General features: G+C 37.6%; 1 protein-coding gene across 10 annotated transcripts in view; it reads right to left on the minus strand.

The window, feature by feature from the left end:
* Window positions 1–17,855, minus strand: part of CCDC169 (coiled-coil domain containing 169) — a 31,067-nt gene that overhangs the window by 11,187 nt on the left and 2,025 nt on the right. For 4 of the 10 annotated variants that reach the window (XM_026790735.2, XM_026790734.2, XM_074535340.1 and 1 more), the window contains exons 2-4: window positions 13,387–13,469; window positions 12,829–12,939; window positions 12,692–12,732 (exon numbers count right to left, since the gene is read on the minus strand). The exons of 3 other annotated variants lie outside the window; for them this stretch is intronic. In XM_026790735.2, the coding sequence (XP_026646536.2) occupies window positions 12,692–12,732; window positions 12,829–12,939; window positions 13,387–13,469 (235 nt within the window). The remainder of the gene's footprint in view (window positions 1–12,691; window positions 12,733–12,828; window positions 12,940–13,386; window positions 13,470–17,855) is intronic. 3 more of the 10 variants (XR_012579016.1, XR_012579018.1, XR_012579017.1) reach the window with 1 other exon arrangement.

Genomic DNA, 17,855 nt, shown 5'->3' on the forward strand with positions numbered 1-17,855 from the left:
ATTCATAATTTGATCCATTCCATCCAGTGGAGACATAATTATATGAGTTTCGTCCTCCAAATTCAGGAACACTGCATTACAATAAAGAGGAATTTGGGCAAACATACCAGGAGGCCTGTGTGGATGAACAAGCAGCTCCTGAACAAATTACAAAGGAAGCCTAGAGGAAGCCTAGAGAAAGCCTAGAGAGCCTTGAGGAAGCCTAGAAACGTAGACTGGTAGTCTGGGAGGAATACAGGGATTGTTTTAACAGTCAGGGATCAGTTTAGGAAAGCTACAGCCCTGACAGAATTAAGCACAGCCAGGAAAGTCAAGGGCAACAAGTAAAGCTTCTATAGGTATGTTAGTGATAATAGAATGTCTAGGGAGAATGTGAATCCTTTCCAGAGAATGGCTTGAGAGCAGTCTTTAGAAGGAGGACTTGGGATGTTGGTAGATTAAAATCTTGGCATGATCTGGCAATGTGGCTTGCAGTCCAGAACGCCAACAGTTTCCTGGGCTGTATCACAAGTGTGGTGAACAGGCTGAGGGAAGTGATTCCCCTCCTCTGCTCTGCTCTCTTGAGACCCCACCTGGAGTACTCCATCCAACTCTGGGGTCCCCAAGATAAGGATATGGACTTGTTGCAGCAGAGAAGGACCAAAGAAGGACCACAAAAGTCACAGGGCTGGAGCACCTCTCCTCTGAAGACAGGCTGAGATATTTGGGGTTGTTCAGTCTGGACAAGAGAAGGCCCTGGGGAGACCTTACAGCACCTTCCAGTACCTGAAGAGGGCCTACAAGCGAGCCAGAGAGGGACTTTTTACAAAGCTACGTAGTGACAGGACAAGGGGTAATGGCTTTAAACTGCAAGAGAACAGGTTTAGATGAGCTATTAGGATGACATTTTTTACTGTGAGCGTGATGAGGCACAGGTACAGGTTGCCTAGAGAAGTTGTGTATGCCCCATCTCTGGAGGTCTTCAGGGTTGGATGGGACTCTGAGGAAGACAATCTGGTGTAAGGTGTCCCTGTCCACGTCATGGGAGTTGGAATTAATAGGTCTTTAAGGTCCCTTCCAACCGTAACCATTCCGTTATTCTATTATTATTCAAGGTTGGTTTACACCTGTTTGTTCTTGTACTTAAATGTGTTTAAATAACTGTTCTTCCTCCTCCCTGCTGTTTCTCCCCATGTATATACTGAAGACATGAGCATCTTTTTTCCACATTCATTTTATGAGGATGATTAAGCTGAACTTGCAGAAATTATCTTTCACACACCAGGCTGTCCTTTCATCCTAGTAATCCCTTTGTACACCAGGCTGGAGCTCAACCTTCTTATGGCTAGAGAACAGAACTGGCCTACATTATGCAGTACTCCAAAAGCCATCTCATTGCCTTGAACAATCACTGATACTTTTTTACCGATATAAATTTTAGGATTCCATTTTCCTTTTGCACAGCTGCACAATAATGGCTCACAGTCAACAAGGCATCAGCTAGAATACCTAGATGCTCCTCTGCAGTTGTATCTGTTCTTAATTCATAACATAATTTCTTTACTCTTTTCTAAATCCTTTGGTCTACACTGTTAAATTTTACTCACATTTTTAATAATCTAGTCTTCCCTGTCTTTCTTTTCCTAAACCACATCCAGATCCTAATTATATTATATAATTGGTTTCAGGAGAGAGATATCACAATCTAATTCTACTGTGTGTATCAAGGTCATGCATTAAATATTAAGGTTCATCTTAAACCTGGTCCTGGAAGACCTCTGCTTGTACTCTCCCAGCAGACTCCTTCACTAATCACTGCTATCATGTTCCATTTGCCAGCTCTTTACTCCTCTAACAAATCTATTCATTTTCATTTTCTCCAAATTAATCACTCACTTCCCATGCGACATGATATCTTTATCAGAGGTCACAGTGAACAAGATCACTTATTTATTGTGACAACACAATATTGTTTTATCACAGAATGTCAACAGGTTTTCCCACCATGAGCCCCTTTTAATAAATCCATATTTCAATTTCATTTTACAACTATTCCTCTCTTTAAACTGAAAAATGAGCTTTTCTTCAGTGCACAAAATGTGCACGTTATTAGAACCACTTGCTTTCATATCAGTGATATGACAAGCCAGTTCTTTCAGAATCCTGAGATATGGATTACCCATTTGCCTCATTTCAAGCATATACAGCTCTTTGAGTTTTCATTAGGATTTGGTTATTGTCATTTCTTCTTCCAAGTACTTGCTGACATTACCTATTTTTTCCTTTCCTGCATTTTATAGTTTCTGCCTTTACTTAAAACTTAGGCAATATGTACATGTTTAGTTTAAAGTGAATTAATTCATGATCACTTGATCTGACAAGTTTTTTGACTGGCTTTTCTGCAATGTTCTGGTAGATCTTAAAAATATAAATAGCATTGTGTCCCTTTCATCTATTATTTTCTGATAAAATGTGTTAATTATCCATTGAGTTTTGTGCCTCATCATTATTAGCACTTCTTTTTAGTCTTTATTTACAAGTCTAGCATACAATACAATTTCAGTCAGTAGTCTAATAATATTATATTCAAATTCATCCATCCAACTATTATATTTATATGTATATATATTTGACTGGATGGATTCAGTCTGAGGTGAGGGTATCCACATTTGAGAGTGTGCAAATGTGAACTGAACTCCTACTAAGAGTCAGAGTGAAGACAATCAATGATATGCAGTGATTCATTCAGCTAAGCAGCTAAAGAGCTCAGCTCAGTTCCATTTGAATTGCTCTAGAGAGTCCAAGACATTCACGTGTGGCAGATATGACACATGGGTTACACAGGACACCTCCTCCTGGAGCATTAATGAGCGACTGCGCCCTGAAACATCTTGAAAACTCTTTGTTTACACAACTATTCCACTGAAGATGCCAACTAAATAAATCTAGACACAAATCTCTTTACTTAGCTGACTATATTAATAAGACCTGTAACTGCCTATAGTAGGAATTAAAAGACCTGGTGAAGAGGTAGACAGCTACATATGGAAAAGTATTTTTTTTATTAGCATAAAAGAAAAATATTTAAGAGATTCATATTGTTCAATGTACATTTCAATATTATTTCCCAGTACTATTGTGACTAAACTTTGTTTTCCAAACCATTTTGAAGATTAATTAATCCAAATAGCTGACTAAGACAGAATCAACAACATTATTGTCAAAGTCCTTCACGTCTGCTACATACCACATCTATCTCTGTTTTGTTCTTTCCTGGCAAGTGTGTACCTTTAACACTTGTCACCCCTTCATGGTTTTGCTATCAATGCTATTACATTCCTGGACATTCAGGTTCTTCCATTTGTTTGCTCAGGCCCCCTATGTAAAATTAGTATCTGGTTTGGAATTTTTTTTTTCTATTTCTAACACAAGCACCTCCTTAGTCAAAATAGATGAATCCTTTCCTTTCTATACTGATTACTTGACCATTCCCTTAATAATAATTTATTTCTTCTCACAATTTTAATGCTTTACTAGGCTTTTGTTTACCAGATTTTCCTGGTAAGCACTGAAACAAGATAACAATTCTCCAAATATTTTTCCATTCTTTTTTCCATAGGAATTTATAATTTTTCCCTTTTTATCATGCTAGTCTCAGATCCAGAAGGCCAGTATCCACATATGGTTTATTTCTCGGAGAGTTTATGAATGCTTGCTGCTGGTAAAAAAATTACATCTGCCTGTTTTAAGTCTCCAGTCTTTTCTAGCATCTGCAGATTATTGCAACTTTTATTCTTTTACATAATTTTCCACATACATGTTACTTTTTGGTTCCAAATTTTTTTTTTTTTTCATTTTAAAAATTCTGGATTTCCTGAAGATTTCCCTAGGGAGAATTTCTATTAAAATCAAGATTTTGCAGGAGCATGGCGAAAGGCACAGTACTTTTAAAACATTGCAAGAGAGAATAACCCCTCCCATTGTTCAAAAGAAAAAAAAAGAGATACAGAAGAGTTGTATCTTTGAGGAGTATTTTGCCCCTGATTCAACCATTATTAACTTTAATCTGTTACAACAGGCATACTGGAGACATGAAAAGAATTGAGGAGTAGTTGCAGGTTTTTTTCCTAATTAAAGCAGAAGTGCCTTGGATGCAGATAAAATCTTTGTCCAAATACAGAAGGCTCCTACAGTCAATTCAGGCAATGTTGGCCAATTCAAGGAGAAAAAGTAAGCTGCAGATTAAAGAGAAGATTTGGCTTAATTCCACTAGGGTCATGTGCTATTTCATTTCAAACATCAGTGTCTCTACAGAATTAAACAAGACAGAGAAGATCTCAGCAGTGTTGAACTAGGAAACTAATTTTTTTTTCTTCTTGACCTTAGTGCACATTAAAGATTATAATCACATGACAGAATATTTTGTACAAAATCTTTTGTACCACCTACTACATATTTTGTATCCCCACCGTAAGCTCAAATACAGTAAATACAAAAGTTCATGCTGCTCTTCAGATTTGTTCTACGTAATTCCACAACACACTATTTATTTCTTTACTAGATTGTCCATCATTGTTATATAACAAGACAACAAGACTTGGTGTTGCAGCTGTTACTTACAACAGAGCAATTTGGTATCTCCTCAGTGATGGTACTCATCTAATTTCTTTGAGTTCTTTCACTTACAAAGTAAACTACTTTTAGATCTTTTTTCATTAGTCCTTTCAGAAGCACTGTCTATTTTTTGCTGCCAATGCAGCTGGTCCACTGCAGATGCCTGGGCATTCATTCAGCTCTGAAGCAAGGATGTTATCCAAATGCATGCAAACAAACTGTGCACTACACTGCTTTTGATGAGCAAGCAGACGGAAATAGGTTGATAATGTGACTAAGAGTACACAGTTACCTCATAAATTGTAATAAACCCACGATTACAAATCCCTTGTGAAATAAGAAAGCTATAAAATATTCAAAATTTACAGACTGGGAAGTGAAGCTCCAAATCAAAGGAGGCCTGGAGTTGGAATTGCACTTCAGGCAGAATTTAAAATCTTAGTGCTAATAAAGCAGCCTATGCAATGTCTTACATTCTTCACATCTGCTTTTGTCAAATAACAGGGAGGCATCTGAGCTGTTGTGACTGCCCATATGAACAAGCTGAATCGAGCTGCCTGGTTTGCTGCTGAAAGCCTTCATGGAGTATCAATACAAAGCTTTCCAGTTGTCATCCCTCTAACAGGGTACAACCTGGCAAGGATGTTCTGCTCCTATTACCTGGAGAAGAAAGCCTTTTCTATCTTACAGCCTAAAATTTAACACAGAAATAAAGTAGTTTAGTTACATTTTAGCCCTCTACTTCCCCATGACTTGAATTCTCATATCTCATAGCCTGAGAATGCCCTTGCCACCATCATACCTAACTAGTGCTGACACAATTTTTGAAGCCAGGCTGTCAATGAGTCAGAAATACAAATATTTGCATGGAAGTAGATGGAAAAAGTGAAAAAGGCTGAAAGGTCACGTCTATTTCTGAAGTAAAGGCAGGATTTCAGGCACACTTCTTGGATTTTTCTTACCAACTTCCTATTGGTTTTCCATCTCTAATATGCAATCTGTTTGAATCCCAATCTAGCTGCGTTTCTCACAGCTAATACCTATTAAATTTACTCAGCTAACCCAGCCTGAGAACTTCTATTCCTGCATCCATGAACCTAATTGAAGACACAGAACTCAGTATGGCAGTACTGAAGTTCTTGTGGAAATCTCATGACACTGATGTTCCTACTCAACTAAAAGACCTCTCCAAGTCCCCAAACATTATAGAATGCAATTTCGAAACCAGAGACTAAGAAATTTTAAAGGACAAAACTTCATAGAGGTTCTAGAGGTCTACTTTAGCCAGGACTGATTGTAAGTTATCTCCCACTCCTACTTTCAAGGCAGTAATTGGGGAACTAGCAGAGTCCTTGTTTATCTGCAGGTTTTAGCTGCTGTACATCAGCACAAATCAAGAGGTGAGAAACAACATCATATCAACTCAGCCAAATCATTAAGAGCTGGATTTGCCTTTCCTGAATTCTGTGGGAAGCATGCAGAAAGAAACCTCACCAGAACAGATTCCATTCTCTATGATCATGGTTGTATAACCAGCTTAGTACTTCACACTGTAAAACTACACAGAAGTTCACAGATAACAGAACTTAAGGCATACAGTAACACTGACTTGTAGCAGAGTTCTTACATCATGAAAAAGACTGAAAACAAAGAAAGGATCAGTGAGAGCTCAAGAGAACCAGAAGGAGTTTCTAAACTATGCAGATATCCCCCAGAATGAAAAATTGTCCACAAAACTCCAGTATGAACCAGTATGGTAAGTTCTGGAAAAGCTTTTTAGAAGTAATGTAACTGAATCCTGATCTTTTTTTAAAGATAGATTCATTACAGGTTCTTCTACTAAGCTTTGAATAGTGGGACATTGTATGCCTGAAAAGAAGACATAAGCTGACTAAGGCATTTAACTTGAATTTAAGATCCTTAGTTTTCAATACATCATCTATGTCAAACCACTCTGAGCAAGCAGGTAAAAAACTAAAAGACACGCTGAGATTTTAAATTAATACTTCCTTTATATAACAGAATTTTGTGGCGCTTAGCATGATTCACTCTCAGAGCAAAGACACATTAATCTTGTGTCCTGCAATGACCAAGTCCAGAGTTTTACAAAGGGAACACCAATTCTCCAGTTTCTTTTTTCCCACCATTTTCTTTTCACTTGACTGAAGTTACACATTTGGCTTAATATTGCAAGAAAATGAAATTATATGGAAAGATACTGCGAGTGAATTTTAAGGCCACCCACACAAGTTGTTCTCATTCCGGATTTTTCCTTGCCCTGCTTTCAGTGGCAACAGAGGTAACAATTTCTAACAATCATTTCACAACAGACAAGGTGAAAAATCCATTGCATCATCAAGCAGCTCAAACTTATTTTCATCAGAGCCCTGCTCAGGCGGACTAATGATCCTTATGGTAATTTTCTTCTTCTTTAATTTTTCTCCATGATTTAGAACAAAAGCAATATATCTGTCAGTTTTGCTTTAAAAAAAGCAACACAAGAAACCTTTAACATATCATTTCAAACTCATTAGTAGCAAAACCAAATAATACATCTTTAGTTTTACTGAAATGGAAATGGATTTTAGATTGGTATCAATAAGTTCACGAGTCATACATCGCATAAAAAATTATACCTTAAAATTATTTAGCCTAGCGTATTTCTCCATGCAACACGCACTTGTATCCTCTAAAAGCATCAGCGCAGGCGGGGAAAGGCTCCCTGCACTTGCCTAAATGCCAAGTGCCCCCTTGTGGTCAGTACCATCCTTAGATTCCAAACCAGACCCAGAGTGGAATTGCTTTAGTGTGCTGCAAGAGCGCAGAGGGGTGGGATGCTCACTCCCTAAATCCTTATTTCAGTGGTCTCTGCACAATGCTCACAGGGGTTATGCGCTGACTTGGGAAGGGGAAGTTAAAACGGAGATCTCCAGCGCTGTGGTTCAGATTGACAGAACAAGGAACTGAGGAACTCTTGAGAACAGACAAATAGGAATATCACTTGACTCCAAGATTTTTCTCTGATTGTTTTCTTTGAAACACAAAGTGGATTCTGCCTCTGGGCACACCATAAAGTGATTTGAGTAAAACAATCTCCTGGTTTGAGCAAGGCCACCAGGAGGAACAATTAATGCCAACTTGACAAGGAAAAGAAAAAAGGTCTCTTGGAGGTATTTGAAGTATTTATTTGAAGGTCAAATGAAAGGAGTAGGAAGGGGAAGTCTGTGAGGAGGCAGGATAAGAGCTTAGGGCAGTCAGACCAGAGACAGACCTTTCTCCAAAATACTTCCAAGTTTCATGAAAAGCTAGGATACTAGATTTCTTCTTTTCATAGAGCTACTCATGGCTTAACCCAGGAAGAGCAACAAGGTTCACTTAAGAGTCACTTGCTAGGAGAATTGTCAACATTTCCTATGGCATTATAAGTGCTGATGTTCCCTATAAGCAGTTATCAACGCCTACTGAAATACAAAGTCTTCACGGCATGTTTTCACAAACCCAAGATTCCCTTCCTGTCATATTGCAATCACGTATGTCTCCAGAGTGACACTGCCACACATTCTGCTTATAGCTTAAAACTGACAGCAAAAACTCTGAGGTGGTTGTGTGAGGCTATGAGCTCTGTGGTCACTGTCTTTATAGAAAGGCAGCTTTGCATAGCAAGTATCTGGCCCTTAATGTCAGAATTTTCTCCTCTGTGGTGCTGGACATTCAGAAAAAATGGTGATTTATCCCAGAAGCCCTGGTTCCTGGGCTAATCTTAACTAGAGCGTTGCTAAGGCAATGCTATCAGGAGTGTGCTCTTCTGAACTGATTTCGCAGTGTGCTTTTCTGTATTTGCATACTAAAGCTGCTATCTAGGGATTCCTTCCTGCAGAAATGGTGAGAGAGAAAGGAATAGTTTTCTTTCTGTTATATGAGAAATTATGCTTAGCAGAGAACATGCATTTTACCAAAACTCATTGTATAAAAAAATGCAAACAAATGAAAGCAGCATGTTTAAAAGACACAAGTAAAATTCACATCTTGTTACACTTTAGAGAGAATGCATTCCTTCTGTAATTATTTCTGAAGAACTATATGACATTTGTATTTTTCACTGGGACATAAAGGAAATTACTGACTAAACAGTTTTCACTGTTGGAACTCCCTTGTGCTTGTCACTTTTATTTTTAATCTGCCCTCAGTACACAAAAATTATTTTCTAGACCCTGGCAGTAAGAATTTCTGTGTTCAAGGTATTGGTTCTGCATTTACTGCTACATGACACCTACATAATTTTTCTGAATCAAAAAAGGGGTTATCTCATATCAGTATAAGGACTTCAGAATAATAACTGTATATATAAATGGTGTAGGGGTGTTTTTAATAGAAAGAAATTATCCTTCAGTTCAATTCTAATTCTAAAGCAAAAATAGTGCAAGCCATCTGCAAAAATTACTGCAATTTTTCAACACAGAAAATCCTCTGTGCTTCCTTGTTCATCACTCCAGAATTTGCATTTGTATTCTTCTCTTTCATTCAGGTTTTTATAGATTGCTCACTGCCAGGTCCCTGATGACTAATATATTTTTTTTTTTATTTTGCCTGTAATGCTTGATATTAAGAAGAAAATATTTCACTCTACCTATATCTAAAGAGATCAAATTACTCTACAGACATGTTTTTCTCCCTCTATTCACTATAGCAGGACCTTAAATAACTAGCTTGAGTGAGCTAAATCTATTTAGCAAATTGAGATAACTCCTCTGTTAAACACAGCTGAAATTGTTTAATAAAATAAGAATTGTTAGAGGTTCTTCTAATAACCCTAATTACAATTTTAAATTTCTCGGGAAGACAGGTTATAAGTACTTGAAAATAATATTTAATTTTCTAAATATGTTGCTCAAAACAAAATCTACTGAAAATCTACTGTCTACTGTTGCCACATTGTAGGAATTGTATCACCTGGCTGAAAGAACCACTTTTAATCAAATACAGAATCTTTTCAATCTTTCCATAGAGCTTCACACAATCACAGAATCAACTTTTTTGGGATCCTCAAATCCAACCATGAACGCAGCACTGCCAAGTCTACCACTAATCCATGTTGCCAAGCACCACAATACTTGTCTTTTAAATACCTGCAGGGATGGTGACTCAACCACTTCCCTGGGCAACCTGTTCCAGTGCTCAACAAGCCTTTCAGTGAAGAAATCTTTCCTATGCAATACACTTAGGAAGTATATTTTCATATAGGAATATATTTCCTATTCATATGCAACTGCAAGTTGAAAGCTGACTATCACAGTGTAGTTTTGATTTTACAGACACACGCACCATGCTTTATATACCCACTCTCAGCATTTTTACTTTAAGCAAATGTATATTGATGACTGGCTGAAAACTGTTTTTCTACCACTCACATCTGCTCTTTATTCTCATCTGTGAAGAAGTTAAATATTCTTCCCTAATCTACTGAACAACCCTCAAAACCCCAAAAGAACTTCAACAAACCTAAATGCTAGAACACCACAAAAAATTATCTGTGTACTTTTACCAATGTTTTATCTTCTAAAATATATGTATATAAAGCAAAGCAGCTCTTCATTCTCCAACAGTATCTGTAAATAAACACTTACTTTTCTAATGGCTTCAGTTAAAAAAAAACTAAAACCAAAACAAAAAACAGCAAAGCCCACATAATACCTTAATATTTTTCTGCTTTTTCCATCTCCCAAAATCAAACAAGCAAAGAAGTGAAACATTTCATTAAATCCTTAAAGCACTTCCCTTTCTGATTAGCAAACAGGAAGATTTATTAACTCTAAGGTGGAAAAATTAAGTAAGGATTTGAAACTGCATGGTCTAGCACATGGGCTCCAGACTTTCCCAGGCTCAACTGAGCCTAGGACTCCTCAAGCTCTTCTAGACTCCTTCTGGCAGTACGAACCTTTCAGCTGGGCTGGCATTCTTCCCTTTATGGGAACAGTAATCAAGCCTCTGAGAACCGTGGCTCATTGGTGAGCAGGCAATGCAGTGCATAGCAGGGATTAGAAATGTACTGGCTTGGTGGGAAAGGAGATTATCCCTTGGGTAATGCCTCCTGGAGTGCCTGGCAAGGTGTAACTGGATTGGTTAGGAGAGTACTGGCAATTGGACAGAAATAAATACTTGTGATACTGTAACTATGCACACCAGTCTGTGCTTTACAGGCTGACAGGAATAATATCATCCAAAGCACACTGCTGTAAATTTTCTAGATCAGTGTTCTGTCTTTGAGACTTTTCTTTGAACATAATCCCAGCTGTATTATCAGATGAATTTAGTGAAACAGGAAAGTGGGATGGGGAAGATTCTGTTCTCTTTTTAATTGGCTGCTAAAGAAAAAAAAAATCTTGCCTACCTAAAAAGCACCATGGTCTTTAGGACAACACTAGAACTGGCAAAAATGCTGACTGTTTGAAAGCCTTGGATCAGATCACAAAAAGCAGTTAATTATTCACATCCTGTTTACAGTAGATAATTATCCTTCCCACTAACAGAGCATGCAGCCTCCTCTAGGCTCACTAAACTCCCAACAATCTTCAGATTCTGAAGTACCAAAAAAGTCTAATGGTAACATTTCTGTAAGTACAAGCAACAGGAATAAAAATCACAACAGCCCTGCTTCATAATGTTCATCATCACAATCTATTACAAGGCATTATCGCATCTTCATCTACCTTCTCTATTTCTAAAAGTGGGTAAAAAGCAGAAAAGTTGTCAAATATTTCAGCAGATGACAGGCTAAGGGAAAAGCACTTCTGAATCTACAATTATTTTTTGACTTCATTTACTACCTTAGAAGACAAAATTGCCATAACATTTCCTGGGTTTTTTCCTTGGCATTTTATCCTCAAGATTGCAGAAAAAATATTTTATGCTGTGTTGAAATAAAGGACATGAAGTATGAGTGCATTAAGGAATAAAATTTAAAAAATGAAAATAGATACTTCCTTCAGTGATGCAAAAATTTGCTGTAAAATGAGGACTTTTCCTGTGACTATATCACGCAAAATGTTACTCCAAATATTCACTTAGGTTATCACAGTTAATACAAAACTGGGATTATTGACTGATACAACAGAAGATTGTGTTGCCATGCAGAGGAGCCTCATGAAGCTGCAGAAACAGGCAGAGAGGAATCATGTGGAGTTTAAATGCAGCCCTGTCCCTGGGGGAGAAATAATCCTCGGCACCAGTATATGCTGGAGCAGACTGGCTGGGAAGCAGCCTGGGACACGATGTCTTTGAGTTCCTGGTGAGCAAGGCGACCCCAAGAAATCAATGCACTCTTGCTGCAAGGGTGGCCTGTGGCTGCCCGGGCTGCATTAGGAAGATGCTACCAGCAGGTCAAGGGGGGCAATCCGACCCTTACCCTTAACACTCATGAGATTTATTGGCAGTGCTGGGTCCAGTTCTTGACTCTTCAGTACAAGAATGATATGGACTTCTTGGAGCAAGTCCAACACGGGGCTATGAAGATGATTAAGAGACCAAAGCACCTGACAGATGAGGAAAGGCTGAGAGATGGGCAACTGTTCAGCCTGGGGACAAGAAGGCCCAGGGGTTCTTATCAATGCGTAAAAATTTGTGATGGGAAGGAATGAAGAAGAAACAACCAGGCTCTTCTCAACAGTGCCCAGTGATAGGACAGGACTGAAACAGCTGGAACTCCATTAGGTCACAACTGAAGACATCTTTTACAGTTAGAGTGGTCAAAGACTATGATTCCATGCAGTTTAATGTTTTCCCATTTATTCAGAGATCTAGTTCAGCTATTCCATCTTGCAAGCTGTACTGCAGATTCAATTATAAAACCTTCACTCAGGAATAAATTTCACTACATAACTCTTCCCAACATTCACATTTTACATACTTCCTACATAGGAATTTTACTCAATATTTTATAAGCAATTGCATATATGAAACAATAAAAACATAAGCAGAACTGATTGCTTTTTCTTCTAGAGCAGACTGCTGCTACTTTTTGTTATGAAAAAACAAAGACTATATGAGTTTTCCAACTAGACTGTGATTTGTTGTTAAGCCAGCTAAATGTCACAGTACTTACCACAGGCATTTTATCAAAGGTGCGAACAAAGGACAGTTTATCTACAAATAAGCAGAAAATTGTGACCTGTTGAAATAATTTCAACATCTCTAATCATCACTAATTCTACTGAAAAAGTTACAAATATCCCTTTCTACCTGCTGGATTTCCACGAATAAGCTCCACCTTATCTTGAAGAATATTAATTTGCCTTTCCAGCTGCTTGTTCCATTCTACTTGTGTCTCATATCTGGTTTTCCATTCATTATCTTAAAGAACAAATACAGAATTATTGTATTTCCAGATTGGTTCATGTCATTTTAAGGTAAAGCATTTTTAAATCTGTTCCTTTTAACTAACTGGAGACTAAGAAAGTCTTCACTTAGTAATCCTCATAATAAGCATCTTTGCATATAAAAGAGCTTGAAAATATAAATCAAGGGAAATTTTCACTAGGCTTACTGTGGTCACAATATTAACCAACTCTGTGAATTTATATTATTCATAGCTTCATTAATAATTAAAAAAAAAAAAAAGCTAGCATGGCCACACATAGTATTTCTTAATTTCACATCTGAAGCACCTCAGTTATAGTAGTAATGTTTGAAAAGCAAAAATTTAAATCTCTAAATAAAAATCTGAGCCCTTGTAGATTTTTCCTATAATAATTATTTGTGCTTCCTAATCAATTAGAAAGACTGTTGTAATTCACTTACCTTCATTTTCAGTACTGTTAAGACTTTTTTCCAGTTCTGCTACAGTGTTTCTCAGTTCAAATATTGAGCTTTCAAGCATCTGCCTGTGGTATTAAAAGAAGTCAATAAATCGCTACACAAGCCAATAAACAGCTCTTGTACTAGTCCTATTATTGAAATCAGAAAAAAAACAGATCAAATATATTTTCAGAAGATTAATTCAGAAGATTAAAATCTTTTGGTCATTTCTATGTAGTTACGTTATCTTGTCCATTCTTAAATGTATTGAAAAATGGTTACTACAGTGGTTATTACAGTGCCTTTAAAACAATGAAGCATTTCTACTTTGCAAATAAAACTACTTCCACAAAAACCCAAGACTGACATTTCCTAAAATATAGTAATTTTCTTGCCATCTATCAGAATTAAAAAAAAATGTAGAGGGGACAGTGACTCTAGATTTTCATCTAAAAGAAGATGCCCAATGAGTATGTTTTTAAAAACAAGAATATGCCTGAGAGATGTGCTATTTGAAATTCTGTATTAGTTCTTCATTTTGACTTACTGCTCAATGATTAATAGTCATTTCCTAAATTGCACCCATATTAAATTCAATCAAAACAAATTATGTTTTATGACTATCAGAAAAGAATGTGAGTAATTAAAGTAAGATGAGTGTTAAAAAAAATACAGGACCTCAAACCATCATTTTTTAGGAAAACATATTTTTGTCCATCTTGTATACTGGTCAGCCAGAAAGCTGAAAGGTATGATGAAAACCAGGCTCTTTCTGCCTTGGAAGGTATGATCAGAAGCAGAAGGTAGCAGGGGACTTTGACAAGAACACAACCCAGCTGGCATGCTTCAGACAAGGTGCTGGGCGACTCTCATCCTTCAGAGTGGCCAGATGGTAGCTCAGTGTCTTACAATGAACCCTATGATCTTGATCAAATCAAGAGGACATTACTAATAATTTATTGACCATATTCATGCTAACAGCCTGGGGGATGTCTATGGAGAAATGCTCCTGCCTGTGAGGTCTCAGGAAGTCAGACCACACCAGGACAGGTGCAAGCAAAAAACACAATGCACAAAAGTGCAGAGGCAGTTTGTGGTTTTGGCCTTTTAAAGCCAGGTTTGGAAGGCCAACATTTCAAAAAAACAGTCAGTGGTTCTGGGGTACCTCAATTTTTCAGTGCCCAAATTAAGATATTCCAAAAGAACTGAGAACACAACTCTACAAAGAAGGCCCTTTGGGAAATGCTTTACAATGCCAATATGACGACTGATGTCTTTGAAAACTTAGCCTAATTCATTAAATGAGAGAAAATTATTAGGCTGTAGTATTTGGGGGGGGGGATGTTTAAAGGAGAGCTTCCATGGTCAACACAGATATTCATTTTCTGAATATGTCCCAATATGTCCATGAGAAACACTCTTCAAAAAATAATTATCTAATCTCTGAGAAATCAAATCTCTGAGGACAGAGATTGATTACTGAGAAATTGCGTCACCTCTTGCACTCCTTGTGCTCACATTCAGTTGGTTTTGCACTCCTTGTGCTCACAATCACTTCTTTTTCATAGCTTGAAACAACAGATTTCAACTGCAAGCTGCAGAAGCAAACCAACTGCTCATAGGGAGTTGAATAGGTAAGCTTCGAATAAGGAGGGCTGAAGAGTTGAAATTGCAAAGAAATATAAAGGAGAGTAATTTAAGGTAAGCCAAGTTTGTTTTCAGTGAAAGAGACACACTGGAGAACAGTAGGACAGACATTTTGAATGGCAGGGGGGAGGTGGCACTTCCAAGCTCTCCTTGCTCCATTGCTCTTTTTGTCTTTACCAACATTAAATTAACACAGGGGGCACATTGGCAAAAAAATAGCTGGTAACTTGCTAGAGACAAAAAGGATAAGGTGAAACCCAGCCAAAGATAGCCTTGAAGCATGACTCAAAAAGCTTTAGATGTAGGAAAACCGAAGGAAATCTGATTGGTGCTGCCTGTTTTCTCCCACTCCAAATAAAAGAGGCAGATGGCTAGGAAGAAGAAAGACAAAATCTTACTACATTGCTGCTATCATTTCAACACAAATAGATAAGGTTTCTATCAACTTCTCAGAGCTTGGAAAAGAGGAAATTATGATGACAGTGAGTGCTAAAATGGAGTTTTTAAAAGGAAATAACACTGAAAATTAGAAACAGTCAAAGCTGTAACCAGACCTGAGCTGTATCAAAATGAAACTGTTTTCATTTTCAAAGAAGTCTTAACTAAGTGCTCAGATGCAGAGGGAAAACACAGGAAGAATAAACTCTTTAAATCCAGTGTTTCCAGTTTTCAATTTCTGTTACCATTCCAAGACTATATAAAACATTTCTTTCATTAGATTTTTATTATTCTTTCTGCACCATTAACAAAACTAGAAGCCAAATTCCAATTATATTTTGTTCTGATGAATCTATGTATGAAAATGGTAAATTATCAGGTGTCACACTGTAATTGCTAAACTGACAGAAAGTATTTTTTCCATGTGGCAACAGAAACCAGTTTTCAAAAAAAAATATAATTGTTATTCAACATTTAATAGTCCAGTAGGACCCAGAATGCATCCAGGGTGAAACCATTCTATTTTAGGCAATGTATATTCAGTAAAATGCAATGCCTGCCCAGACAGAGAAGGGATGTAGAAATAAATCACTTGGATAGGCTTGGTAAGTATTGCTGGGGTTTAATGTTAATTTTGCATTTTTGGAGTTATTTCTAATTGTGATAGGAAGTGAAGGTCATGCCATGTATCTGTTAGTATGAATTTAATGCATCTGTGTATAGCTGGCTACCTGCCCAGAGACTTGGTCTTTGCTTAGAGGGACTGCATTGCACTTTTTTACCTGCAACCCCACAAAGACATAAATAGTCTATTCAAGGTCTATAAATCTTCTCCATGTCAATGGACAATTTACAGTCATCACAGAAGAAAGCCTGTAAATCCTGAAACCTCACATTTAAGTTATCATGAGAACCTAACCCCATCCTTGCATACTAAGCATAACAAAAAAACTCTTATGAAGAAAATGAGAAAAAATATGCAGTTCAGATAAGAAGGCTCTGATTGAAACTACAAAAGAGAAGAAAATGCTAAATTGCTTTTTAAGGCTGTCTACAGGTGCTATTTTACTTGACAATGGCAGCCACTTAGGATGAAAACGATTTTCCTGCACGTTTTGCTACCCAGGTCTGGATATCTGGACCATGTATCAGGCAAAAGGCTGCCTGAAGCGATTTTCTATAGTCAAGAGAAAAACTCAGGAGAAAAGTCAGGAGAAGCTCAGGCCAAGTCATCAGCTCTAGGGCATCAGTTCTATAACATAGCAGATCTTTACTGAGTCCTGTAGAAGATAAAATGCACAGATGCCTTCAGAATCTACGAACAGAGCAGAAACAATATTGCACAGTGCAGGGGCACCACATGGAAGAGCACACACAGTATTGAAAGCTCTGGACTCCTGACACTTGCAGTCAGCAGTGTGCTGGGAAAATGCTGCAGCTTTCCTGGCAAGGAAAGCCGCAGGAAATGAAATCTCACAAGCTGAAGTAACATACAATTCCATCAACATTACTAAGTAGCTGACATGCATAAATATATGTCTTTAAAACCTCTTTGTCTAGTAAGAAGTGCACTGCAGTATTATATGCCTTCTCTCTCTCTCCCAGAAACATTTGCCATGACATTTCCCAATCAAAACGTGCACTGAGTCTAGATCACAACAACACAGAGTCAGATTTGAGCTGACTTTCATTACAGTCAGAAAAAAATTTGAAAGATTTCACAGTACTACATCGACAATCATTGAGAATCAGTAGGTACATTAGGAACAGACCCCTTATGGACATGGATGATTCAACTTACTCTCTTCTTACTGATCTCTTCTTCATGACTGCTAAATGAGAGTGGTAGGTGGGCTGTTAGCAAACTGCCTAATTGGCACAATGCAATCAGATATGCCAGTAAAAAGAAGACAAGGGTGAAATGGCAGTGAAGGAATGCAGACATCTATCTGCAAGCCACTCATCCTCAGCTTACTTTCTGCCCAAGGGAGAGAAACTGGCACCTCCTAGGGTGTGAGTCATCTCACGCTAGAACAGCCAGGCAAAGTAGGTCAGATGAATCACACCTTCAAAAAGCTTTTCTGTATTCATTGACTACACATGCCACTGGTTTAGATGGAGATGTCTAACAAGCCTGGTCACTGGCAATTAAGCTGAATAAATAGCTCCTGGGAAACAGACAATAATAATACTGTCAATTTGCACACAAAGACTTTCACTTGGACCTGAAAGTCTTTTACTGCCATCACCATTATGTTTAATAAAAACATATATTTTACTTTTATCCATAAGTAAGTCACCACAACTCAACTTTTTACCTGATCATCATTAATAGCACGTGTCAGGTAAAAGAACTGGTGCATGCAGAGGATAACTGATCTCCCTAC

This window comes from Zonotrichia albicollis, chromosome 2 (genome assembly GCF_047830755.1).
Source record: "Zonotrichia albicollis isolate bZonAlb1 chromosome 2, bZonAlb1.hap1, whole genome shotgun sequence".
In the NCBI taxonomy this organism is placed as follows: Eukaryota; Metazoa; Chordata; class Aves; order Passeriformes; family Passerellidae; genus Zonotrichia; species Zonotrichia albicollis.